The following is a 27,411-nucleotide window of genomic DNA, read 5'->3' as shown; positions in this document are numbered from 1 at the left end:
CTGTAACTCCAGTCCCAGGGGTTATGACATCCTCTTCTGGCCTCTAAGGGTATAAATAAAATACAATAAAATAGGAAGAAATCCCTCACAATAGGCCCACGAGCCAACCTGATCTCAAGATAGTCCCACATTGAGACGCTTCCCAGGTTGTAGCAAGTTGGCATTCAAAACCAACTATCCCTGGAGAAGAAACAGTTCTTTGTAGGCTTCTATTGGAGAAAATGGTCCCTGTGTCCATCCTGCCAAACTATACCCACAAGTCTCCTGAGACCTGATGGGCACAAGAAAGAACATCCCAAACTCCATGCCTCTATTCATGCCTTGACTCCCCTGCTTGTTCAACATGCTTCAAGAAGTGAATTTACCTTATAATCCCAGCACTGATAAGGCAGGGACAAGCAGAGTGCTGGGACTCACTAGCCAACTGCTCTAGCAGAATCTGTCAGTTTTCAATGAGATACTGTCCCGCCTCATCCGTCCACCCTACTACCACCACCTGGGGGGTAGAAAAAAAGAGCAGTTTGGTGGAGCAACTGAAGAAGACATCTATCTACAGTTTGATCCCTGCCCTCACCCCTATTCTCCCTCACCCACACATGGTGCATACATAAGTGCATTTACAAAGCATTTGCTTGCGTCTGCATGGTTAAGAATAGCAGGTGTATAGAGATTAAAGAGCCTTCAGCTGCCCTGTGACAAACTGTTTCTAATCTACAGGACAGTGGGCTGCCCTGAGGACAGAATAGTGTACTTGGAATCCTTAGGCAGAACCGCCTCTCTGCAAAGAGACTAGAGAGGCATCCTAGAGGGGACCTGGAGCTATATCTCACAAGATAAGCACATCAGTGCTGGGGGAAGAGAACAGGACAGAGCACTCGCCCTGAGCAGGAAGACAGCTGTGTTGGGGACCTTAGTAGCTGGCAGACTTGACATATGGTGGTCTGGTGGGCGCACGGTGTGATTGTGAACCTGTGGGGGCAATCAGGCTGTGGTTGTAGAAAGTGTCTCTAGGAACAGGAAGCTGGCACCTGGGGTTTCTGATGTGGAGTGTGCCAGGGTGAAGCCCTTAGCCAACTTGCTGGACCCTCAGGTCGTTGCATAAGTACTTAGCAGTGGAGAGTGGCATGCAGGAGTCCTACTGGAATCCACTCTGGAAAGTGGCCTGTCCTGCATGGCCAGGTGAATGATGAGTATTAACAGTAGCCATTCCTTCCAGACCTAACTGGAGGGGTGGAAATTGCCACCCACGTCTCAGGAGCCTAAACCTGATCCCTCAGTATGGTGTCAGAAACATCGTACTTGGTGACTTGACTTGGTGAGCACTGCCCTCCAGGAAACCGTAGCGACCTACAAACACCTAATTGGTTTGCACTTTTGCACATGTTATGTTTTAATTAACCGTTTTACGTTCAAGGAAGCTGAGGCTTGGTGCAATGAAGTAGACTGCCTAAGGTCAGGTGGCCTGTGAATGGTGAAGCTGGTATTCAGACCCAGGCTCCTGGCTCTAAGCTCGGGCCTGTTAACCTCTGTGCTGCAGCAGCTCTGAGAGAATTCAGTCTTTTCTTTTTTTTTTTTTTTTTTTTTTTTGGTTTTTCGAGACAGGGGTCTCTCTGTGTAGCTTTGCGCCTTTCCTGGAACTCACTTGGTAGCCCAGGCTGGCCTCGAACTCACAGAGATCCACCTGGCTCTGCCTCCCGAGTGCTGGGATTAAGGTGTGCGCCACTACCGCCCGGCTTTTTTTTTTTTTTTTTTTAATTCAGTCTTTTCAATGGTGGTGCACTTTTTTAGTCTTACTTTCTCCATTCCCGGGCTCCCCTTTACATGACCTTTCTACTGTACAGGTGTCCTTGGTGCTGTCCGCTTCTCCAGGCCGGGAACAAGGGGACCCAAGCCTGCATCACGGCTGCGACTGCAGTGTCTGGGATCATCGCCGACCTGGACACCACCATCATGTTTGCGACGGCAGGGACGCTGAATGCAGAGAATGGCGAGACCTTTGCAGATCACAGGTACTGGGGGAGACCCCAGCGGGCATACATTTGGTCACCCCGTCCTGCCCAGGACTCAGAAATGTCATTATCCACTTTGATATCAACAAGATTCCCAGTGGGGGACGTGAACCACAGGGTCAGGATAAGCTCCATTGACAAGTTAGAAACCGCCTTTCCCAACGGAGGCTAGCCTTTTCGTGTTCGCTCACCAGGGAGTTGCCCCTCTGACTGCCCACAGACCCAGCAGGACAGGAGAGGCAGGGGTAGGCATATTTAGCAGTCACTTTCCAAAGCCTCCTGCCTCCTGGGAGCCTTCCTTCAGCAGACCTGTGTCCGCGGCTCTGCGTATTTACTGCTGATGACCCCTAAACCCTTACCATGTGTCCAGCCTCTTTCTTGTCTCTCCAACCTGAGTGACGGAGTGAAGATTCTCTGTGCCCTGCTGTCTGTCTGGAGCCTGGCCCCGTGGGCTCTGATTCCCAAGCACGATGTGCAAGCCATGCGCCCTTGCAACCCAGTGTGGCTGGGAAATACTGAAGAGCTTGTGGGGCCATAGGAAGAAGCTGAGCTCCCACCTAGCTACAGTACTGGACTCTTCTCTGGAGTTGCCTCCCGGTCTGGCTACATACTGCTTGAGGCTCCAGCCTCACATGCTTGGAAGACTCCCCTCCCCTCGAGAGGGCGGTGGATCACGGGGGCCTCTCTTCCCAAAGCCCCTGTGAATTTCCTTCCTCTACAACAACTACAAGTGAACAACTTTTGTTCTGTTTTTCCCGTCTCTCTGACCTCCCTGCTTTCTCAGGGAGAACATTCTGAAAACAGCCAAGGCCTTGGTGGAAGACACGAAGCTGCTGGTGTCAGGGGCCGCCTCCACTCCAGACAAGCTGGCCCAGGCAGCTCAGTCCTCGGCAGCGACCATCACCCAGCTTGCCGAGGTGGTCAAGCTGGGGGCTGCCAGCCTGGGCTCCAATGACCCTGAGACCCAGGTATGGATGGGGCCTGGGGACTGCTGCCTTTCTCTTTTTCCTATACACCCTGCATCGGGCTTCAGAACTGGGGGGGGGGGGGGGGGAGGTTAAGCAAGTAGCCTTTGAAGTAAGCAATACGTGCACATAGTTGTTTGGAGAAGCTGATAGGAAGCAGTTGACAGACACGTGGACTGTGGTGACGGTTCAGGGGTTGAGACAAGCCTATGGATTTGGGAGGAACCTAGAAAAATAAGTCAGCCAGGCCTGGTGAACAATTGGTTGAAGAAGACAGTGTGAGGATAAAGGGGAGGGAAGAGTACCAAGTGTCCTGTGGTCAGGCTGGAGCAGTATACAGTTTCATGAAGCAAGAGAGCGAGTCATCCATGAGGGGAGAGCCATCCTGACCAATCCACAAGGGGAGAGCCATCCTGACTCGAGGAGGAGGAGTCCCAGTCTAAGGCATGTTGAATTAGAAGTGTGAGACAAGCAGGTAGAACCATTGAGGGCATGAGCGTGCCCCTGTGCACAGGTGTGACTCGGGTATGGCCGCTTCTGGACAGTGTCTGCAGGCACAGGGCAGGGAAAGCATGGGATGAGAGAAGGGATGTCAGATCAACCCTGGAGAACTCCAACCTTCAGGCACTTGCTGAGAAAAAAAAAAAAAAAAAAAACACACACACACACACACCTGGAAAACTTCAAGAGAGGCCAGAGCTAGTGGGGGAAGAGGGTGTGTGTGACCCGCAAGAAAGGAATGTTTTCTATAGAGACATGGGGAGTCAAGACAGGTGAATGTCTGGGGACAGGCCATTGGTGACCCCAGCTGCTGGCATTGGGTATGGAGCACACGTGGCTTACTGCTGGAGAAGGCTGGTTCTGAAGCGGGGGAGGGGGGGGACGACACACACACACACACACACACACACACACACACACACACACACACACACACACACACGGGACTGGAGGAGTGGGAGGGCCCTCCGCTCAGCAGGTGGCGATCTTGTTGAAGTGACCCACCTGAGCCTTCATGGCCTGTCCAGACCACAGTCACTGCAGCCTTTCATGTTTGAAGCAGCACGCCCTGTATAGCAGCACCTGGCCCGTGCCAGATGTTTGATGGTCTTGAGCTGACAGCCAGCTGGAGTCCTCAGTAGCACAGCTCACTCTCCTCTGCACTCGTCCCAGTAACAGAAGAGTAAACACCTTCATGGCCGCCACCGCCACCCCCACCGCTGCCGCTGCCTGCTCTGGGTCAGCAGTCTAGTCTACTGGGCCCCACGCTAGATAACTCTTGCCCTTCAAGCCGGGGGAGAGCAGTGATGACTGAACTACTTAACTGGGGACCACCAGCCTTTTTTCTGTGTACCCTGCCCCTTCCGTTTCCACAGTCCTCCAAGACAATGGAGCCCCGTGAGGGCCTTTCTTAGTTTTTTTTATCCCCCAGCTCGGTTTCTTCCACCAGCACTGGACTTCAGATATGCTGTTTGCACAAGGCTTCTGCAGGAACCCGAGGTGGTGGTCCCACCCTGGGGGGAAGGAAGGAAGGAAGGAAGGAAGGAAAGGCTGGAATCCCTGTCCCTGGAGTTGGAAGTGCAACCCTCACCCCCCACCCCCCACCCCCCACCCCCCACCCCCTGCGTGCACACTCTTCTTACCCAGCTGATTTGGAGGAGAAAGAGTATGGATCTTTTCCACACAGAGAAATGTATTGAATTGCTGTGGGAATTTTTTTTCCATTTGTTTAAAAACATTTTATCTCAACCAGTTGTATTAGGCACATAAAGTACAGAATCACAAAGTGAGTTTTTACAGACACCTTGAATCTTCAATGACTTCTAGTGTTTCCTCTGCCTTCCCCTTCTGAGCAACCTCTTTCTCAGCTCTTATTGGCATTTCCTGGGTGAGAGCACTTAGCATACCCAGTCTGCCTCTGCAGACCTTGAACTGCCATGCAGTGGTCCTTAGCTATAGGTGCCATGGGGACAGCAGGTCTCTAGAGTTTATTCACCCAGCTTAGCTGGAGCTCCTCCCTGCCCCTCCCCTGTCCCCCGAACCCCATTCTGTTTGGCTTATGAGGATGATTGTTTTATGAGGATGACTGCTTCTCCTTCTGTGACTGACTTCCTCCCTTGAAATGCACAACCCCCCAGGTCCGTGCATGTTGCATAGTGCAGAATTCCCTTTTTAAAAGCCAATTAATAATCCACCGTGTGGATCTGCATTTTTTTTCTCTAACTGTCTGTTGACAGGCACGTGGGTTTCACTCCCATCCTGACTGCTGTGGATGATGCTGCAGTGAGCCTGGGAGTGCTGATTTCTCACTTAAATTCTTTTTTTTTTTTTTTTCTCTTTTTTGGTTTTTCCAGACATGGTTTCTCTGTGTACTTTTGGAGCCTGTCCTGGATCTCGCTTTGTAGACCAGGCTGGCTTCAAACTCAGAGATCTGCCTGCCTCTGCCTCCTAAGTGCTGGGATTAAAGGCTTGTGCCACCACTACCTGGCTCACCTAAGTTTTTTTTTAATAAACCCCTAGGAAAAGGCTTACCAGAAGGTTCTATTTTTAATCTGGGGGTGGGGCAGCTACACCATTCTGCATTCCTGCCATAGTGTGTCAGAATTCTTATTTCTCCACCCCCTCACCAATACCTGTCCCCCTCACCTTGATAACAGCCTTCCTAACAGGTGGGAGGTGGTCTGAGTTTCTCTAAAAGTTATTGACATTGAGCATCTCTTCATAGATCCATTGGTTATTTATGTATCTTCTTTGGAGAAATGTCTGTTGGGGTACTTTTCCCATTTTTTAAAATAATTTTTTTCTAGATATTGTTGTAGGGATGCTAATAAAGGCCTCTCCTGTCCTGGTCACTGGACAGCTAACTAACACACAAAGGGGACATTTTTCTAAGCAGATTTTAAAATTAATTTTACCTAAGTAAATAAAAATAAACCAAATATCTGTTTTCAAGATATTTAGAAGGTTGAGGGTTTTTTGTTTTGTTTTGTTTTTTAATTATGTGTGGGTGGGTATGTCAGCATCTGGATATGTGTACATGAGTACAGGTACCCAAGGAGGCCAGAGGCATCCAGGTCCCTGGAATTGGAGTTAGAGACAGTTATGAGCTACTTGATGTGGGTTCTGGGGACCAAACTTGGGTTCCCAGGAGAGCAGCAAGTGTTTTTAACTGCAGAGCATTTCTCCAGTCCCCTAAAGCAGCAACGTCTAATGAGAACTCACTTAAAAAAAATAATAAATTGGGGGGTCAGTGAGATGGCTCAGCAGGTAAACCACCTGCTTCACAGGCTGGGCAACCTGAATTTGACTCCCGGAACCCACAGAAAAGTGGGAGAAGAAAACAACTCCATAATGTTGTACTCGACTGCCATATGTACACGGTGGCATACGCACTAATAATAATAAATAAAATTTTTAATAAATTATTTTTTTTCAAATCTACTCAGGGGAAAAAAATGTTCCCTCTGCATGTCAGTCACCTGTGGAGTAAGCAGGATGGGGCCATCCTTCCCGGATGCTGATGTTAGCAGCAGCCCTGGCTTGCTGTGCCTCTCTCCTGCTGCACCCCTTCGCTGTTACAGGCTCAGGAGAGAGCGTCAGGCCTTCAAAAGCCCAGCTGGCCCCAGCTGTGGGTGCAGGAGGTTGGCTGGGGTCCCTCTGTCCTGTTGAGGCGACACCACCAAGGGTATGGAGGGTGGCAGGAGGCTGCAAAGTCACAGTTTTTCTTACGTCACGGCTGTCTGGAGTTCCGGAGTCTCCCAAAGGCTTTTATGTTTATTATCCTGGTTGGTCCTCACAGCAACGGGATGAAGTGGGCAAGGCTGGCACTGCTAATTCTGCTGGTAGATGAGCCAACCCGGGAGTGTGAAGGTTAAAGCTGGGGTGCATAGCATCGTACTGACCAGAGTCCACATTCCAAACCCACCGCTCTTGGCTCTAGTGCTGATTCCTGTCAGTTCTCCCTTTGGCTGTGCTTCAGATTCCAACTCCGCATTCGAGACAGTATCATCTCCAGGATGGAGCAGGCCACCTCTGTCTCCCTTTTTTCCTCAAGAGTTACTGAGTGCCAGCTGTGTGCCAGAACATGTTCTGAGGATGAAACCACACAGTGCCTGTTCTAACCTCATCAGGTCATGGGAGAAGATAAGACATGGACAAATGAATGAATTAAATGGCGCCATGGACTACTACTGCTGTAGTATGAAGCGCGGCCATCTGATAGCACTTTGGTATTCGGGAGTTAGACCCATTGCTAGGGTGGTCAAGATAGGTCTCCTGGGACATACATTCAAGCTGAGCCCAGAGGATGGAAAGAACCAGGTTCCAGGTACAGGAGAGCAGGAGTGAAGACCTTAGGCAGAGATGAGGTGAGACTTCCCAATAGGAAGAAAAACCCACGTGTCCGAACACGTGGTATGGGGCAGAGAATTGCAGGAACCAAAGCTAGAGAGGCAGGCAGAGTGTCATGGAGGCCTTACTGCCCTAGCATGAAGCTGACATTGTGTTATCAGTGCTTCGGGGGGTAAGTGATGGTAGCTCACTGATGGTATCTCTGCTCTAGCAGCCTTTATCCAGTCAGAAACAGGTTGTTGGCAGAATGGGGCAGCTGGGGGACTGTGTACTCAGAAACCAACCTCAACATCAGCATCCATCTCCACTTGAGTGTCGGGCTATACATTTAGTTCTCAACCTCGGCCTTAGCATGAGTCTCGGCAGCAGCAGTGGGAGCAGCCTCTCTGTTAGTTCTGTCATCATCGTTAGCAGCAGCAGCAGCAGCAGCAGCAGCAGCATGATTGGCCTCCCTGAGCTCCAAGGGTGGCTTCCTGAGTGGTGGTGTCATGGTGCAGGACATAAAGCTACTTACTGATAAAGGGCCTCCTCCTTCCCGTGTCCTTGCGCCCTGGCAGAAGTCAGCACTGAAGGTCATCCTCTCTACTCACCAGCCTCCTGCTCTTTCAGGTGGTACTGATAAATGCCATCAAAGATGTGGCCAAGGCCCTCTCTGATCTCATTGGTGCTACCAAGGGAGCTGCCAGCAAGCCAGCCGATGACCCCTCCATGTACCAGCTCAAAGGAGCCGCCAAGGTAGAGTGGGACTCCAGCTGGGGCTGAGCCTGCAGGGATATGAGGATGGGGGACTCATATGCCAAGCTGTTGGAAGGGTGAACATTGGATCGTCTTCCTCGTAGGAAGGAAGGAGATTATCTTTTATGCCGTTTGCACAAAAGGGTCCGAAACCGCACCTCAGACAGGGTGCTCAGTGCTTTTCTCTTCCTGTGCAGGTGATGGTGACCAACGTCACCTCTCTTCTGAAGACAGTGAAGGCAGTGGAAGATGAGGCCACCCGGGGCACAAGGGCGCTCGAGGCCACCATCGAGTACATAAAGCAGGAACTCACGGTGAGTGCCCAGCAGCTGTCACAGGACTGGCACGTGAGCTCCTCTGCGATTTTTAATTTAAAGAGCTTTTACCCAGAACTCCCCGACTGGGGAGGCTTACTCACCTGTCTTCTCAGGTGGCCTTTGTAGTTGCTTAGCTGCACGTCAGCGAGTGTGCCTAGGATCTATGGGGACTGTTGTGAGGCAAGATCTCACGTCGTCTAGGATGGCCTCACACTTTGATGTAGCCAAGGATAACTTGAACTTCTGATCCTCCTGCCTTTAATTACAGGTGTATGCCACCATGCTTGGCTTTAGGAAGGTGCTGAGGACTGGATTCAGGGCTTGATGCATGCCGGGCAAACACTCTACCGACTGATCTATATCACTAGCCAGGATGTAGCCTTACATCCATCCCTAGGATTGATATGTAGCACTTAGGACAGTCCAGGCTTTATTCCATCAAAATAACAGCATGACACTGGAGCATTACCGAAGATTTCTGGCCAAGAGAAAAGTCAGAATGGCAGTTTACACAAGCCTTGTCTTAGATTATGGGGACCAGAGATGCATTCTTTCTTGTCATGCTGCTGTTGGCCACAGCCCACATGTGGAATGGCGCTTGAGGTTCGCTGTTAGGGGAGAGGCCCAGATGCCTGTAGGTAAGACACTTCTTCAGCATCCAGATCCTTTCTGTTTGAGGCATCTCTCCATAGGGACGTTAGCTCTGTTCATTCTTCCCTCATTCCAGCCCTGGAGAGTTATGGGCACCAGGAATTGCTATAGTAGAGGTGTTCTGTTTCCTCTGTGCTTGGCACAGTTGCATATCACCCTATCCTGATACCCACAAATAGAAATATGCAGGAAATGAGTGGTTTTGCCCCAAGATTTCTTTGTAGTAGGTATGATCACAGATGTAGCTTTTTTAGGGGGTATGCAAGCCCTTGGGAAGTCTGCCTCTGCTGCAGGCTACTCTTCCCCCTTTCAGGATCATCTAGAAAGGCAACATGAGGCACAGCACTAGAAACAGTGATTCCACTGGGATTGGGATATATTTCTTTTGTCTCTCCTTGAATGGAGCCAGCCTAGGAGATTCAATTAGTTCATAGTTTTGTTTTGCTTTGCTTTTTGGGGGGTTGTTTTTTTGTTTTTTGTTTCGTTTTGTTTTGTTTTGTTTTCGAGACAGGGTTTCTCTGTGTAGTTTTGGAGCCTGTCCTGGATCTCGCTCTATAGACCATGCTGGCCTCGAACTCACAGAGATCCACCTGCCTCTGCTTCCTGAGTGCTGGGATTAAAGGCGTGCATCACCACTACCCAGCACTAGTTCATAGTTTTAAAGGAGAAACTAAAGAATTCATAAGTAACTCAAAAGCAGGTGATTCCTTAAGGCATACTGTATGGGTGCCTTGGAATGGCTACATGGGATGGCCATGTTCCCGCCTGAGATCTGGATACAGGTTCAGACAGCTGTAGATGCCCCATGGTGGGAGAGGAAGGGAAGATATGGGATTTAGACAATCCTGGGAATTACAGATACTTGGTCATTGTGAGTGTATCAGAATCCATCCACATTTTTTCGGTGGAAAGAGCTGACTCAGCGGTTAAAATGCTGGCAAACAAGCTTGAAGACGGGAGTTCGGATCAGTAGAACCCACATAAGTACCAGCACTGTGGCCATCTGCAGTTCCAGTCTTGAAAAGTCGATAAAGGGCATCCCCAGAGCAAGCAAACTAGCAAGACTGTCAGTGAGCTCTGGGTTTGATTGAGAGACCCTGCCTCAATGAATAAAATGGAAGAGTGGATGATGATGATTCCTGACATTAACCTCAGGCCTATACATACACATGTACATATGTGCCCACACACAGGCAAAAACATGCATACACACAAACATGCATCCCCCCCACACACACACGTGAAAAATGGAAAATTAAATTAAATAAATAAATAAAGATGAATGAATTCCCCCAGAGTGTTTTCCACAGGCCTATGCCATGAAGACCACAGTAGTTTGGCTCTCTCTGTAGAGCCAACATCCCACTGTAGTGCTCAGGTCCGGACGAGGGACTTACAGTCCTGAGTTACTTTCATTGTCACTGCCGTTTTTAAGGAGAGATGATTGATGTTGGACTGGTTGTCACATGACAAGAACGCTCTGTGGGTCCCCCGTCTTACTCAGGGGAGTCTCCCATGACATTAAGTGGTTATTTAGGTCTGACAACAGGCCAGCCCCTCTTCTGCAGGGACAGATACACATGCAGCATACAGTCACAGGGCCAGTCCTTCATATTACAGAGAAAGGACCAGGTGTGTGTGGAGCAGAAGCAGCTTGCCTTGACTAACATGGATTCTTTGCAGCGTGTGTGTGTGTGTGTGTGTGTGTGTGTGTGTGTGTGTGTGTGTGTTTAAATCAGAGTCACTGACTTGAACATCTCTGCATAACCCTGCAGCTGTATTTGTAAAACAGAATTAGAGAACCAGATGCTTCACTTTCCCCAAACTCTTACCTATGCAAAGTGGGCAGGAGGTCATTCAAAGTGATGTTTTCATATTAATCCTGCCCTAGAGTACACACAGGACTGAGGAAGACGATATATAAATATCAGGTGGTGGTGTTTGCAAACGGATGAGTTAGCACTTTAGAAACCTGTGGCTCACCATACTGTTTCCATGAACACCAAATGTCAGTATAAGAGGCTTGCCCATCCTAGGATCTTGAAAGCAAGACCCACTCTGCTGCCCTCAAATTAGGTTTCTAATTTCCTGTCATGTCACAGTCTCTTCCAATTGCTAGCTTGGTTCCCAGACACTAACTGCAGCCCAGGTGGAAAAGAGAAAGTCATTTTTGTCCTTTGCTTTTTGATTTTTTTGCCTCTTCTGTTTCTGACTTCAAGGTATTCCAGTCAAAAGACATACCTGAGAAGACATCATCACCCGAAGAATCAATAAGAATGACGAAAGGCATCACCATGGCAACAGCCAAAGCCGTGGCAGCTGGGAATTCATGTAGACAGGAGGACGTGATTGCAACCGCCAATCTGAGCAGGAAGGCTGTCTCAGATATGTTGACAGCTTGCAAGGTAAAGACCTGGGCATTGTTGTGGATGGATGGACAGATAGTTTTCTGTTGAGAATGACTCATTCAGTGTCCTGGAGAAGGAGGTAAGCTGGAATACAAGCAGGGAGCAGCTTCACACCTTAAACTTTATGATAGACAAACATATAGTATAGTTTATAGATGGCATGGTAGCTCACAGCTCACCTATGTAGTAGTGCATGGAGGAGGAGGCAGGAGAATTGTTGTGAGTTAGAAGCAGGTCTAGGCTACATAGCAAGACCCTGCCTCAAAAAAACAAACATTAGGGCCAGGAGAGATGAGGGCCCAGAGGTTAACAGCACTTGTTGCTTTTCTAGAGAACCCAGGTCCATTCCTAGTACCCATATGGCAGCTCAAAACCATCTGTAGCTCCGAGAAGATCAGCTGCCCTCTCCTGGTCTCCACAGGCACTGTATGCATGTGGTACACAGACATACATGCAGGCACATCACCCATACACACTACAAAAAAAAGTATACGAATAATAAGATGATGGCGGCGATGCTGGACAGTTCCTTTGGGGGCAGTTGTATCCCTCACCCCCTTCCAGAAAAGGGGCTTCGTGCCATAAGGCAAATATAGAAAACCAAGTGCTGAATGGTGGGTCAAGAAAAACATCTCTGGGATGGGGAGCAGACTCAAGGAACGAAGCGCTTGCTTTGCACCCGTGGAAGCCTGAGTTTCCTCACCAGAACCCACACAAGCAGTTCCTAAAGCCTAGAAAGCAAATGTACACTGACGTGATTTATCCACTTATTTATTTTTAACTTTCTTTTTATTTAGTCTTTGTGTCTTTCACATCATGCATTTCAATCCCATCCATACCCTGTCTGTTCATATCCACCCTCTGCCCTTGTACCCTCCCCCCAAAATAAAATTTAAAAAAAAAAATTTAAGAGAAAATTTCAAAAGAAGGAAAAGAAAAATCTCATCGTGGAAGCTGCAGTGTGACACAGTGAGTCACACAGTTTACCCCTTTGTCCATTGTCTTCACTCGCAAGTGTTCATTGCAAAGAGTCATTGGTCTGGTGCAAGGCCTCTGGTTTCTGCTACATCATCGATACTGGGCCCTCACTGGGGCTCCTCTTGGATATCCTGTTGTTGCCCTGTGAACTGACATGATTTATAGATCTAATCATATATATTAGTTATTCATTGTTAAAGAGAAGCCCCTCACACTTAATTCCTTTGGCAGTTATGAAGTCCGTTTTGCCAAGGACATGTAGTGCTTCGGTGTCGGTGAGATTGAGCGGGGCAGGTGCTGGTATAGGTGCCGATCAGTGGCATGCTGCCTTAGCTGCTCGCGAGGTCTCCCACATGTGCAAGCACGGAACATCAGGAAGCACGGGAAATGGGGTCACAGAACCTACCAATGACAGTGCCGCTGAGGTTTCTTAAACAGTTGAGGTGGTTTCAGTGACATTCAGCCCCATCGTGGGCGGTAGGGAAAGGGGCTCCCCCATCTAAGACAAGGTTCCAAAGTGGCTTGTAGGGAGCATGATGGCGGTGATGCGCATGTCTCTGCCTCCGGACACAGGATCTGTACCTAAGAGGAGGTAGTCTCTGAGATAAGGTGATTTGAATGACTGTTTAAAACGCCTAGAGCGTTGAAGTCATGCTATTTTTTAAGCCAGGTGACTGCTTGTAATCTTAGAGCTGGGAAGGCAGAGACAGGTGGATCCTTGGGGTTCCCTGGCGAAAGTGGGCCTGGGAATGGTGACACACACCTGTAACCCCAGCACTCAGGGGGCGGGGTTAGATGGATGGTGGATAGAAGAACGGTGTCCAAGGTTGTCCTTTGACCGCCACACACACAGTCTTTTCTTATTAATTTTTTTTCTGTGTATGGGTATGTGTGGCTGAATGTATGTCTGTGCACTACATATGTGCCTGGTGCCCGCTGAGGCCAGGAGTGGATGTTGAATCCCCTGGAAGTTAGACAGTTGTGAGCTGCCATATGAGTACTGGGAATTGAACCCCTGTCCTGTGGAAGAGCAGCCAATGCTCTTAACTGTTGAGCCGTCTCTCCAGCTCCAACACATGGGATTTTTTTTTTAAGCAGAAGATTTTTTAAGTCACACCAAAGAACGTAGTTGCTCTATTGGAGTATGGCTTCTGGGGCTGAGTGGGGAGCCAGGCAAACGTAGAGGTCAGGCATGTCCCACACCGCCTGTTCTTAACAGACCGGCAGGATTGACCAGTCCCCAGGCGCCTTCACCCGTGTGTGTTTCTGTGTGCTCTGCTTCCACGTGTTTTTGTTAGATTTAATTCTGTATTTCTTGTTGGAGTTGACATGAGGTAGCTACTCCTGTGTTGCTCTGGTCGTTCTGACTAATTCGCTCATGACTACAGATTAGCCATGTACTACCTTCCCCTATTATCAGATAGGCAGGTTGCCTACAGTGTTTATTATTGTGAGCTTTACTGTTTTGTTTTGGTTTTGAGATAGGGTCTCATATGCTCCAGGCTGGTCACTATGTAGCTAAAGATGACCTTGAACTTAAAATCCTCCGGCCTCTACACCCCGAGCTCTAGGCTTCCGGGTGTATGCCAGCACAGCTGGTTTATGTCCTGTATGGTAGACAGGCACACCGCCGACTCCCCTACAACTTCACTCTAAGAAACATCTTCGTGCTTATTTTATCTGCGCTTTGGATTATTTGCTTAGGAAGACTCCCAGAAGTGGAATTAGGGGATCAGATTGTATAACCTTTTCATTATGGCCAGATTGTGACTTGGCAGAACCTTCGGGAGAACAGAGCCACCAGAGTTAGCAAGAATGCCCTTCCCCCAGCTCCTCTCGGTAGCCTGCTCTGGTGAGGCCACCGCATAGCAGCCCCATGGCCCGTGTCACCCACAGCAGTGCACAACTCTGTGACTCATTTGGAGGCTCAGAGAGACGTGGAGATAATAAAATAGGAGAGTTTTAAGAGCACGGCTGTGACCACCCTCCTCACCCATATCCCCACCCCACCCCTGACCTCTACCGCTAAGTTTTTTTGTTCTCAGGTTAGTCTAACTTGGCTGCTCAGTGACAGCTGCTCGCCATGTTCCTCAAGGGAGGGTACACACCCCTGAAAGAGGGGATGGACTGTAAAACCAAGCTGGTCAGTCCCCCTTAAGCCTTGACCGTTTCCCCTGGGATTCTGTGTTCCTATAGATTTAACCTAAGGACCCATGAGTGGTACACAAGCCCTCTGCCACCAAGTTGTAGCCCCAACCCTCTTTTTACTTTTTATTTTGAATCAGAAACTCACTCACTTGCCCGGGCTGTGGCCTTGAACTCACTCTGTAGCCCAGGCAGGCCTTAAACTTGGGGTCCTCAGCTTCCCCAAGTGGCTGAGATTATAGGCCCGCCACATAGAGACTGGCTCTGCCCTGTGGTATGCCTTTGTCGTGACTTGGTTTAGAGGGAGTTTTCTTTTATGCACATCTGTAAGCATCCCGACTTCTTTCCAGAGTGAAACTGTGAAGAATAATTAAGGGGATATGGTTTCCTTTTGTAGCAGATAAAAGATGGTGTGCCACACTTGCACTTATCCTGGCTTATCAATTCCGGGTGCCTTTTATCCGGCAGCCCTGCAAGTCAGAACGCCATCTGAAATGATTTGTCATGGATGACTGGAGGTGGCAGGTCACGGTACAAGGAAAAGCCTGCGACACTGTTACCCAGAGCTCTGGCTTGCTTATCTCTGTATTTGTATAATGTGAGATGAGTTATTTACAGAGCCTGAGGGTACCAGGGAGCTGCTAGCTGAAAGAACCTAAGACTTCTGGTCACAGAGATTGCCCTGTGACTGTCACTTGGGAGGTTGAGTGGGAACATGGGCTTCATTAGTCTGGGGACATAGAGATGCCATAACAGTGCCTCTGCCTCTAGTGACAGGAAGCCAGGCAGAGCTGGTCTGTACTCTCCTGCTGGAAGCCTTAACTGTGAATCTTCCTGGATGTTTTAGTGCATGGCGAAGGGAGGGTGAGAAAGGGCAGAAGGTCCCAGACTCCGGTGTTTCTGTCATGTGTCCCCAGGGAGCCAGCCTGTAGACTGTCAAAGGATCTGCTATAAATGCATGAGGATGGGAGGGAGGGATTCCTCTCCCAACTAGAGAAGGGGGGTGAAGGTCTTCACAGAGGTCACTGGGCAACAGCTTCTGTCTCAGAGACCAGGGTGCCCGGCTCTGTTGTGCTGGGAACTCACAAGCAGCTCTTCTTGGTTTAAGATGTCAACATTCTCTTCTCTCCTCCCTGCTCCTTTCCCAATCTGTCTCCAGCAAGCATCCTTCTATCCTGATGTCAGCGAAGAGGTACGAACTAGAGCCTTGCGGTATGGCACAGAATGCACCCTGGGCTACCTGGACCTTCTGGAACACGTCTTGGTGGTAAGGAGGGGTGTGGGCAGGGTGGGGCAGAGCAGTGTGTCTTTGTGCCTCCCTGGCTGACATAGGTGAAGACACACCCCACTTCCTCGGGCTCACCCCACTTCCAGTATCCCACCAGCATCTCTCATGAGGCTGGGACTATGCTGAGCAGACAGGTCTGTCCCAGCACACTGGACAGGAAGTACAGCCTTCAAGAAGACTCGGTGGGAGTCCAAAGGATCTGATTTCACTCTGGCACCAAAGAGACTACAGAATGAGCAGGGGGGGGGGGGCGCGCGGCGAGAGAAGGAGGAGGCAGTGGCAGAGGATAAGTTGAAGGTCAGAGCCAATCTTGAAGAGTATTGAAAGGTCTCTGAGGCTGGGGAAATAGCTCAGTTAAAGTGCTTACCATGCAAACATGAGGGGCCTGAATTTGATCCCCAGCACCTATATATATTTAAAAACAAAAAAATTGAATGAGGCAACACACTCCTGTAATCCCAGTGCTGGGAGTAGAAGTGTGGTAAAGATAGAAGGATCCCAGAGTCTAGCCAAATCATCAAGCTCCATGTTGAGTCAGAGACCCCATCTCAATAAATAAGGAGGAAAGAAGTTGAAAGAGATGCCTGATGTTGACCTCTAGCCTTACACACACACACACACACACACACACACACACACACACACACACACATACATACACACACTGGGAGGTCTTATTGCAAAGACCCAAGTGAATTCTAAAAATACAGAGAACACCAGCCTCCATGACCAGCTAAAGAGAACCATTGCTAGTGGTCTGCTGGCCACTGGTGGCTTCCTGCCATCCTTGGGTGAACGGCCTGGGTCACGTCAAGAGTACCTGGCCTGTGTACCCACTGTGGAGCCAGGATTAGAAGACAGAAGATCTGGGCAGCAGATGGTGTGGTTATGGTTTGTGTAGACCCTGTTCCCTAGCCATGTTTAGAACCTTGTATGGGCTGGAACAGAGCACAGGAGACTTTGTTCAAGAGCCAGGGAAAACACAAGAAAATGGATGACATGTCCTCTCCCATCTCTGCTCCACTCCTCCCAAACCTAAAGATAAAAATGAGCCCCAGGCCACCTCGAGTACACAATTCTTGTCTCTAGAAGACAACCATCAAGCATTGGGTGTCCTTGTTTTTCTTTGTACAACCACACGAACTGGCCAACCAAATGAATGACCAGAAACCCACAAGACTTTCCCTTGGTTAAGGTCACCCTACAGTTCAGCAACAGACCTGTGAAAAGGTCTCCAGCTCTGTTCTGGTTCTATCGGTCACTGCCTTCATCTTAAATTATCTTCTGGCGTTAACTATTTCAGGTCCTCTGAGGAGTTATGTTCATCCAAAGAACTGCAGTCATTGCTAAAGTATTGTTTGTTGTTACTGGTTTTGTTGGGAAAAAATAGTCCGGGCAGTGGTAGCACATGTCTTTAACCCCAGCACTGAGGAGGCAGAGGCGGGCAGATCTCTGAGTTGAGGCTAGCCTGGTCTACAGAGTGAGTTCCAGGACAGCCAGGGCTACACAGAGAAACCCTGTCTTGGGGGATGAGGTGGAATAAAAAGGTCTGAGGTTTTGAACCTTGGGCCTCCAAAGTCTGAACTCCAGTGAGTGGAAGCTGCTGTGAATTACATGAGCCACAGAAAGAACCCCTTAAACAGAAGTAGGGGCCTCTGTAGCCAAACTTGTTGTGCCAGAATACAGTGGGAGGACTTGCTCCGTGAGTATGTCTCTGTGACACTCAGGGTCAAAGGAATAAAGCCAGAAAGCCTTCTGGGGCATCTTTTTCTTTATGGGACTGTGTACCATCCTCCATTATCCTTGGGGTATATGTTCTACACCCCACCTATCATTGTACCAAACTCTGTGTTATGTGCTTTTGTCTATGCATATTAGGTATGATAGCTTAATTTTGTCAGAAACAGTTGGACATTACTAGCAATCACTAGTAGAAAAGTGAACAAGTCTAGCAGTATACTATAATAAAAGATGTGTGAAGTACCAACAAGATGGCTCAGTGGGAAAAGGGGTTTACTACACATTCCTGGAGACATGAGTTTGATGTAACCCATGTAAAGGTGGAGGGTGAGAACTGACTCCACAAAGGTATCCTAACTGCCACAGGCATACACTCCACTGTGTGTGTGCACACACACACATTCACAAGTGCACACACACTAAAAAAAAAATTAAGATAGCCACTGATGGTGGCACATGCCTTTACTCCCAGCACATGGGCAGAAGCATATGGAGCTCTGTGATTCTGAGGCTAGCTCACTCTTCATAGAGAATTCCAGGCCAGCCAGAGCTACATAATGAGACCCTGCCTCAAAAAGAAAAGAAGAAACAATATATAAAGCCAGAAGTGTCAACACTCAGGAGACTGAGGCAGGAGAGTCATCAGTTTGAGACCAATCAGAGCAAAATAGCAAGATCCTGTCTTTAAAAGGGGGGTGGGGACTAGAGAGGTGGTTTAGTGGATAAAATACTTGCTGGACAAGCATGAGGACCTCAGTTTGGATCCACATCACCCATGTTTAAAAAAAAGAAAACCATCATATCACATTTCTGTATTCCTAACACTGGGGAGGCAGAAACAGGAGGATCCCTGAAGCTCTTTGGCCAGCACTCTAGCCAAATTGGCAAAGTCTGTGCTCAGTAAAAGACCCTGTCTCAATGAGATGGAGAGTGACAGAGACAGATAGATACCCAGTATTGACCTCTGGCCTGCACATTGCATTCATGGGTGCATGCACTGACACAGACACAGACATACACACACACACACACACACACACACACACACACACACACACACCTCTACCTGAGCGGAGGTAAGAGGTCCAGAGTCCCTGAAACATTGGAGAAGGTCCAGGAAGCTCCCTAGGCTACACATCCTAGCACCCTGCTTAAGGGCCGTCTGGGTACTGTGTCCAGTTCCAACCATAAGGATGATCAGCAGGAGGAAAATCGCTGGTCATAGGGGATGACACTGTGTGTCAAGGAGGAAGCTCCATCTGGCGAGGGCTGGTGTGGGCTGGAGGCTAGGATGGGGAGAGGGAAACCACTGTTCTAGGACCCCAATAAGAATGGTCAGTGAGCTTTCCCTGTGGCTGCTCACACTGCACATGGTCCTGTTTGAACACAACTTCTTCTTTCCTGTGGAGCTGAGACTCAGTCTTCCATGCTGCAGACCTATCTAGATGGTTGATGTGTCTGTTAATGGTGTGCCACAGTTCTTTACTCTACTCTGTAGAGCTATTGTCTTGTCATCCATAATTATGGTAGGCATGGGAAGGTGATGCTTCTCCAAGGCTCTTCAGGAACCGGCTGAGGCCAGAGGGAGACCATTAACAGGAGAACCAGCTCAGTGGCGTAAAACTAGTGTTATAAATGGAGAAGAACTCAGCCCAGCTAGTTTAACAAGAATTTTTGTGTATGGGTCTGGAGAGATGGCTCAGTGATTAAGAGTGCTTGCTGTTCTTACAGAGGACAGGAGTTTGATTCATTGGCTGAACCCACAACTGCCTATACTCCAGCCTCAGAGGATCTGATGGCCTCTTCTTCTCTGGCAGGCACCCACATGCACATCATACATAGTAACATAGAGACTCAAACACGTACATGTAAATAAGAATTTTTTGGGACCTTAAAGGCATATATGCTCCTGTACACACAATCAAAGAAACACAAACACACAGAATGTCTCTCAAACTGTTTAAAAGGAGATACCAAATTGAGAGCCCCTGCCTAGAGAACCCCACTCCTGCCTTTTTCTAAGAATCCATTTAACTCTCAACATACCTGGGCTCTGGTGTAGGCAGAGCCATCATGGCTGCTGTGGGAAGCTCCTCAGTGCCCATGGGAGTGCATTGGCCTCCTGCATTTGCTGTGAGAACTGCTTCATCCTGGATTTGCTCTACAGGGCAAGGTGCATGCACCAGCTTCCCAGGGCCATGCTGTTGTAGCCCGAGATCTTGGACAGGGTTAACTTTTACTTCCCTGGCAGAACTGCGCCCTGATATCAGAAATGGTATGGAGTTAATCACAGAATTAAAAATAGAGCAACTCTCCTCCTGGCTGTCTGGAGCTAAGACCCCGTAACTCGGTGCTGCTCTCTGCTTGAAAGGGCCATCTGTTCCCAGAAGTGTCACTTTCTGTCTGCCTTGAGGGCTCTTCTCTCTGCCGTAGACTCTTCAGTCATTGCAGATTGATGATTCAAGTGCTTCAAGTCCCCACACCTGTAACTCCCTCAGCTTTAATAAATAAATAAATAACAAATAATACAGAAAAAAGCAACAGACATTTCTGGGTCTGTGAAAGCATTGCATAATTGAAAGAATGAATATACTTCTCATCTTCAGATTTTCCAGGCAGCCGATGACCTGCTTTTCATCATTACAGATTTGTTTACATTTTCTACACTTTGCTCAAAACTCCTTATACAAAATTCTCAATAAATTAATATTTTTTAATTAAAAAGATGCTTAAACATGACATGGCAGTAGACTCACATCTTCTAAATAGAATTGCAGTGTTTTCAATTCTATATATATTGGCATATGCTATGTCATATGAGCCCTATTATATATCCCAGGCGCTATCCTCCTGCATCAGCCTCCCAAGTGCTGGGGCTACAGGCATGGGTCACCATGGCTCCTCTTTGTGATTTAAATTTACATCAACTGTCTTTTTTTTTGAGAATTTCATAGATGGATGTAATATGTTTGGGTCAAGTTCACTCCATTTCCTCCCCTCCAGTTCCTTCTTGCCCTACTAGCATTCACTCCCAGCTTTATGTGCTCTTTTTTTTTTTCCTTAATGGAAAAACGTTGGTATAGGACCACCTACTTGAACATGGGTTCCATCCCTGAAAACTGACTCCTTACAGCAGTCATCAGTTGCTGGTAACTCCTCAGTTAGGGGTGGGATTTTATAAGTCCCCTCCCCGCCATGCTGAGATTTGGACTGGCTTGATCTTTCATGGGTCTTATGCAAGCCATCACAGCCACTGTGAGTCTATTGCCCTGTCACATTTAAATATCGTTTTAATAAAAATTCTGAGTTCTTTGAGAATTCTATACAATGAGTTCTGACCATATTCAACCCCTTGTCGCGTTTCTCTCAGATCCACCCCCTTCCCTACCCATCCATATCTGTGTCCTCTTTTTTTTTTTTAACCTATTCAGTCCAAATTTAAGTATCTTTTTTCTGCCCATTTGCCTTCTGTTTATCTCCTTGGCTGAAATGTGGGTTGATATCTTCTCCCTTTAGGTGGATTTTTCTCACTCAGATTTTCGAGTTCAACATGTTTTCTTGAATCTCCATAGCTTCTCCAGGATGTGGCTTGTCTTCTCATCTCATAGCCTACAGATGGAGCAAGGGAGACAGTGCCTATTACATGAAAGAAAACACCAGCACGACAAAGTGCAGGGGGAATTGACAGTGAGACTTGGATACATACGAAAGTAAAAGCACATCTTTCACATCTCAGATAGTGAGCCTTGAGGATGGGGGGGGGCAGTAAATGGTGAAGATGACTGGGTGTCTCTGCTCTCCCAAGTTATCACATCACTTTGGGGATTATATTTCACTTCCTATTAACCTCTCATTTTGATACCATGTTCACTCTCTGTTTTACACAGTCCCAATGTACCAGGATTCCATCCCTAGTAACATCACACACACACACACACACACACACACTAAACAAACCTATTAAGGTATAATTTACATACAACAATGCATGTACTTACAGTACATAATTAATTGGGTTTTGGTGTGCTTACATGACTCTCCCATAATTTGAGTTTAGAATATATTCCTCATTCATACCATTCCTGCTTTCCATTGCTAGTGTCTAGAAGTGTAATTAGTATATTTATGTTGACTTTATATCCTGTCTTCCTAAGCTCACTTGCTGGTTATGGAAGGGTTTTGTTTCTGTTGTTGTTACACGTATGTATACCTTAGAGTTTTCTATATTATACTCTTCTGCTGACAAAAACAATTTAGCTCTCCCTTTCCGTGTGGATCATTTATATATTTTTCCTGCCTTATTATATTAGCTAAAAATTCTAGTTCAATGTTAATGGAAGTGTGGGAATAAGTCTCCTTAATTTAGTCTTCAAAATATTTAGTTATTATTTTATGTGTTTGTCTGCATGTATGTATGTGCACTGTGTGAATGTAATGCCTGTGGAGGCCAGAACAGGGCACTGGATCGCCTAAAAATGGGATTACAGATGGTTTTGAGCCACCATGTGGATGGTGATATACAAACACAGGTCCTCTGCAAGAGCAATAAATGCTCTTAACCACCTAGCCACCTCTGCAGCCCCCTTACCATATTCTTTATCTCAGTGGAAAGACAGTCTTTCACCACTAAGTATGAATAACCCTACCTACATTTAACTCACATTCATGGCCTTTTGCCCACAACAGAGTAATAATTTAACAATGTCTGTGGATTGGTTAGCAGGTCATAGCCTGAGCCATGACCATTATTCAGCTAGTGGTCTTGAGAGTTATTGCAGACAAAGATAGTACTGCAGAACCACTTGGGAATTTTTTTTTAACTAATATTAAGATTGCACCTAAGTAATGCTCTTGGGGTCCTTTATATGATTCATTTATAATCTTACCACAAATCTGTAGGGAAAAGGACTGTTATACTCATTTAATATGCATGTAAACTGAGGCAAGACGAGAGTAGATAAATATTTGGGCTCAGAGTTACACAGGTGCATTGATTCCAGAAGATGCACTTGGTTAGATGGCCTGTCCACTGGCTGGGTTAGAAGGTAAAAGACACCTCTTTTTTCAGTCTTCCCAGAACTCTAGTGAGTTTCTGGAAATGCTCAAGGAAGCTGTCATATTAGAACTTATTGTTCATTCATTTGTTCATTTTTCCTGTGTGTGTGTGTGTGTGTGTGTGTGTGTGTGTGTACATAAATACGTGTGTGTGTTTCCAGCACCATTTTTTAGTTCCTATCAAGTTCAAGGTACCTTAGTACTTTCATTAGAAATCTCTTGATTAACTGTATATGCAAATCTAGTTACAGACTATTCAGCATTGCCCTGGTGTCTATAAACTGATACTGCCTCATTTTGACTACAACATTTTTGGTCTTTGAGAGAGAGAATGAGAATAATAGAGTAACTAGAATCATAGAGTATTATTAGTAAATGTAAAACAAATTTTAAAAGATGACCAGAGGAACTGGAGAGAGGACCAGCAGTTAAAAGTGCATACTGCTCTTGCAGAGAATCTAAATTCAGTTCCCAGCATCCACATTGGGCAGCTCACAACTGCTTATAACTCCAGCTCCAGGAGGTCTAGTGCCCTCTTCTGGTCTCCACTGGTACCTGCACTTACAGTCACATTACCCACCCCACCTACACACATACCTACATACATAATTTTTTTAAAAAATTAATTACCAGAGGAAGGAAGATGGAGAGAGATGTATATGGAATAATACTCAAAATGATTGGCTCATCAGTTTGAATATATAATGTGATATCATCTATACACTGATGTGTTTGGGGCTGGTCACAGTGTATCTCATAAACTCCTCCAACCCAGTTTTTTTTACTACATTTCTTTTAGGAACATAATCAGAGGAGTTAGGACTAAGGTCCGAGAACCATCTCTTCCATACTACTGAGAAATACAAGCTTTACCTGGCCAGATTTTTTTTTAAAGGGTGTAGGATATCAAGAACAGAATTGCTGTTACATGAATACCTCCTGGATTCTGGGCCTTGAGTGAGATGGTTCTCGTGTGTTTTTAATTTGGTCTGTGTATCAGTCCTCAGAGACAGGCCTTGTTCCAGCTTCACAGAGGAGATACAGGGTTCTGATAGTTTCTCTAGTCACTCCAGTAACCAATGCAGCCTGGTCTGAACACAGGCCTATCCAACTCCAAAGTCCACACTTGTTCCTCAGCTCCGAGACACCATGATTGTCCACAGACAGCTGCGGTATTATCTCCTAACCATCTTAAAGTGTCTGAAGGTTTTCCACTCTGGAATATAGGGGAGAAAAGCAAAAAACTGTTAGAAGAGAATTTCAAAATTAGGAAGGGCCAGGATGATGCACCTCAGAATTTAAGTCCTGGAGAAGATAGTAAGGAGCCCTTGCTTTATTTCTTAGTTGGTTAGTAGTCCTGGTACCTTTTTAAATAACCATAAGAAAAAAATCTTGAAACCTCTGGGGCTGGCAAGAAGGCACAGCAGATAAAGGTGCTTGCCACCAAGCCTGGCAACCTGAGTTCAATCCCTGGATCCCACATAGTGGAAGGAGAGAACTGACTCCTGCAAGTTGTTCTTTGACTTCCACATTAGCATGTGTGTGCACTCTAGAGCATGTGCACAATCAGTTAATAAGGACAGGCGTGCTGATGCATGCCTTTAGTCCCAGCACTTGGGAGACAGAGGGAGATGGGTCTCCATGAGTTCAAAGCCAACCATATCTACATAGGATAATCAGGGCTACATGGAGATGCCCTATTTCAAAAAATAAATGAATAAAATAGGTTTGTTTATTTTGTTTTATAACTTTGAACTAAGTCAAAAGAAAGCATATTCCTATCAAGCCAGGCTGTGGTGGTGCACGCCTTTAATCCCAGCACTGGAGAGGCAAAGGCAGGTCAATCTCTGTGAGTTTGAAGCCAGCCTGGTCTACAGAGCAAGTTCAAGGACAGCCAGAGCTGTTGCACAGAAAATGACATGTCTCAAAAGCAAAAACAAAAAAGAAAGGAAGGAAGAAGAACGAAAAAAGGAAAGAAAGAAAGAAAAAAAGCATATCCTCTTGCAGGACAGATTATGATCAGAATCTAGAACTGGGTTGTTGGCTCAGGAATGACTTTCCTGAACTGTTAGCTGTTGCTCGTGTGGGGATTTTGCCCTCAACCCTGCCCCTACCCCACATTTTCTCTGGTTCCATGTTTGCTTTGTCTCAAGTCTCAGTTGACCTTTCCCCTGGGACTTCTGTGCTCGCTCACAGTGTTCTTACACATCTGTGTATTTGTTTTATCTAAAAATAAGAGAAGTAAAGGACAAGTAAGGATGAGCCTTACGATCTTTGGTAACTATGTCAAAAGGGACCATCGAGGCACCCCTGATTCTCAGCTTCACTGTCGTTTAAACCTGGTGAGTCTGTTGTCTCTCAAGAGCTTGAAATCCTCCTTCACAGAGATGTCCCTCTCCACCACTGGAAGTGTACTCCCATCAGGCATCACTCCCCCACCATGCATCTAACATGTTTCCCACCCACAGATCCTTCAAAAGCCGACCCCAGAACTCAAGCATCAGCTGGCTGCTTTCTCCAAGAGAGTTGCTGGTGCTGTCACAGAGCTCATCCAGGCAGCGGAAGCCATGAAAGGTGGGTCAGGGCTTCATGTCATCTTGGAGTACTGTGCTAAGACAGAGGAACAAGACAGGTCCTTCCTTGGTAGATGCAAACGGAAATACAGTGAGAATAAAAAGAATAGGATTCTTTTTTTTTTTATGTTTAAAATAATGTTTTGCTCTGGTCTTTGTATCGAGTGCTTCTACCTGCGTGAAATAATCCATCTGGAACTCTTCACTTCTCATGGGAGTCTTGTCATTTATTTTTAGCTGTGTTTGTATTCAAGCTGTTGCTATCTATTGTCTTTTGGATAATACACCTTATGAGCCAGGCCTCCAGACTGCAGGACTGTAGTCCAGATGCTCAGGGGCTCAGGTGAGACAATTGCAAGCTTGAGGCCTGGCTGGGCTACAGAGCAAATTGAAGGCCATACTGGGCAAGTTTACAAGACCCTATCTCAACAAGTAAAAGCAAGGGTAGGGGAGAGGAACTGGGAATGTAGCTTGGTAGGGGAATGCTTGCCTAGCATGTGCTAGCCCCTGGTTTCAATCTCTAGTCATACCCAAAAATGTAGTTAGGAGCTGGAGCCATGTCTCAGCAGTTAAGAGCACTTGTTGATCTTACAGAGGACTCAGGTTTGATTCCCAGCACCTACAGGACAGGTCACTACCACCTGTAACCCCCAGCAGATCCAATGTCCTCTGCTAGCCTCTGCAGGCACCAGGCATGCATATGGTATACAAACATACATATATACAGGCAAAACACAATGAGGTAAGTACTTTATAAGTAGTTAATAATAGTAATACTATTCTCATGTATAGGGGATTGCACTGAGTACACCATTTACACACCCTTCCTTGCTTACACAGAAGCAGTTTACTCACCAAGGGAAGCCAAGGGAAGCACTTTTTCTGAGGCACGTGACCCTTCCACATGTTCCCTGAAGAGAATGTCAGAGCTCTGTGGCCCAGAGTCTCCTAGGGATGTCTCTGTACTCATGAGCATATATCAGAAGGCAGAGTGAGACTCGAGCCTTGACCCATGGGATTTTGAATCCACCACTGATGGCCATTCCCAAGGATAGGGCTACACGTGTAACTGGTTTAGAAAAACAGATTAGCTCCCCCTTAATCTCTACGTCCAGATGATGGAGAGCTAGATAGGGATCCCTTATGCAGAGAGTAGGCTCAAAATGCGTATTTAGATTTTGTTTGTAATTACACCAGTACCCTCACGTCTCCACCTGCCAAGAATGACTTTCCTGGGATTGATTTTAGGAACAGAGTGGGTGGATCCGGAAGACCCAACCGTCATTGCGGAAACAGAATTACTGGGAGCTGCGGCGTCCATTGAAGCTGCCGCCAAGAAGTTAGAGCAGCTGAAGCCGAGAGCAAAACCAAAGGTGAGTGTTCATTGGTGGTCCCCTGTCTCCCTGCAGTCTGTCTCCTAGTGGGTGACTGTGAACCGGAGCTAAGTACGCTGCACAGAGTTTCGCTCCCTCCCCATGGTTACAATAGGAAGCAGCACACCTCTTCTGCCTGCCCAGCACCATTTTACAGAGTGTGGAGGGAAGGGGGGGGGCAACAGTGAGTGAATTAACTATCAAGAAAAGTACATCTAGCCAGGCAGCCGTGGTGCATGCCTTTAATCTCAGCACTCAGGAGGCAGAGGCAGGTGGATCTCTGTGAGTTCGAGGCCAGCCTGGTATACAAAGTGAGTTCCAGGACAAGCTCCAAAGCTACACAGAGAAACCCTGTCTCAGAAAAAAAAAAAAAAGAAGAAGAGGAAGAAGGAGGGAGGGAGGGAGGGAGGAAGGAAGGAAGGAAGGAAAGAAGGAAGGAAAGTACATCTGCTTATTTAGAGGAGAAACAGAGCATCCACAGCTTGATGTGTGTAATTCCACCATGTAAAGCAGGTTGTCAATGTTCTCCGTCAGAAGTTCCTGTTAGTAGGTAGGAGATTGGGAGCCTTCAGTTCGCTGGTTTCCATTGTACCTTTCATACAGAAGTAACAATACTGAGGACCTTGTTTTCTTAGAAACAGCAGGCCTGGGCTCAGAGGCTCAGTCAGTAAAGAACCCACTGGGGAAGCATGGAATTCCCAGCACCCACGTACAAAGCACACATGGTGATGTGCACCTGTAATCCAGCACTGGAGAGCTGGGGGTAGGCAGGAGGCTTGCTGAGGCTTGCTGGCCGTCCAGACTAGTAAGTTCCAGGTTCAACC

The 27,411-nt window shown here is 47.2% G+C and overlaps 1 protein-coding gene across 1 annotated transcript in view; it reads left to right on the top strand.

Annotated features, from left to right (window-relative positions):
- Nucleotides 1-27,411, top strand: part of Tln2 (talin 2) — a 432,507-nt gene that overhangs the window by 384,734 nt on the left and 20,362 nt on the right. The window contains 9 exon segments of the mRNA XM_059268180.1: nucleotides 1,842-1,862; nucleotides 1,864-2,009; nucleotides 2,794-2,977; nucleotides 7,934-8,059; nucleotides 8,257-8,373; nucleotides 11,247-11,432; nucleotides 15,718-15,825; nucleotides 25,110-25,215; nucleotides 26,463-26,587. Of these exon segments, the coding sequence (XP_059124163.1) occupies nucleotides 1,842-1,862; nucleotides 1,864-2,009; nucleotides 2,794-2,977; nucleotides 7,934-8,059; nucleotides 8,257-8,373; nucleotides 11,247-11,432; nucleotides 15,718-15,825; nucleotides 25,110-25,215; nucleotides 26,463-26,587 (1,119 nt within the window).

The sequence above is a fragment of the Peromyscus eremicus genome, chromosome 7 (genome assembly GCF_949786415.1).
Source record: "Peromyscus eremicus chromosome 7, PerEre_H2_v1, whole genome shotgun sequence".
Lineage (NCBI taxonomy): Eukaryota > Metazoa > Chordata > Mammalia > Rodentia > Cricetidae > Peromyscus > Peromyscus eremicus.
The sequence above is the reverse complement of the archived record's forward strand: the minus strand, read 5'-3'. Positions and strand labels throughout refer to the sequence as shown.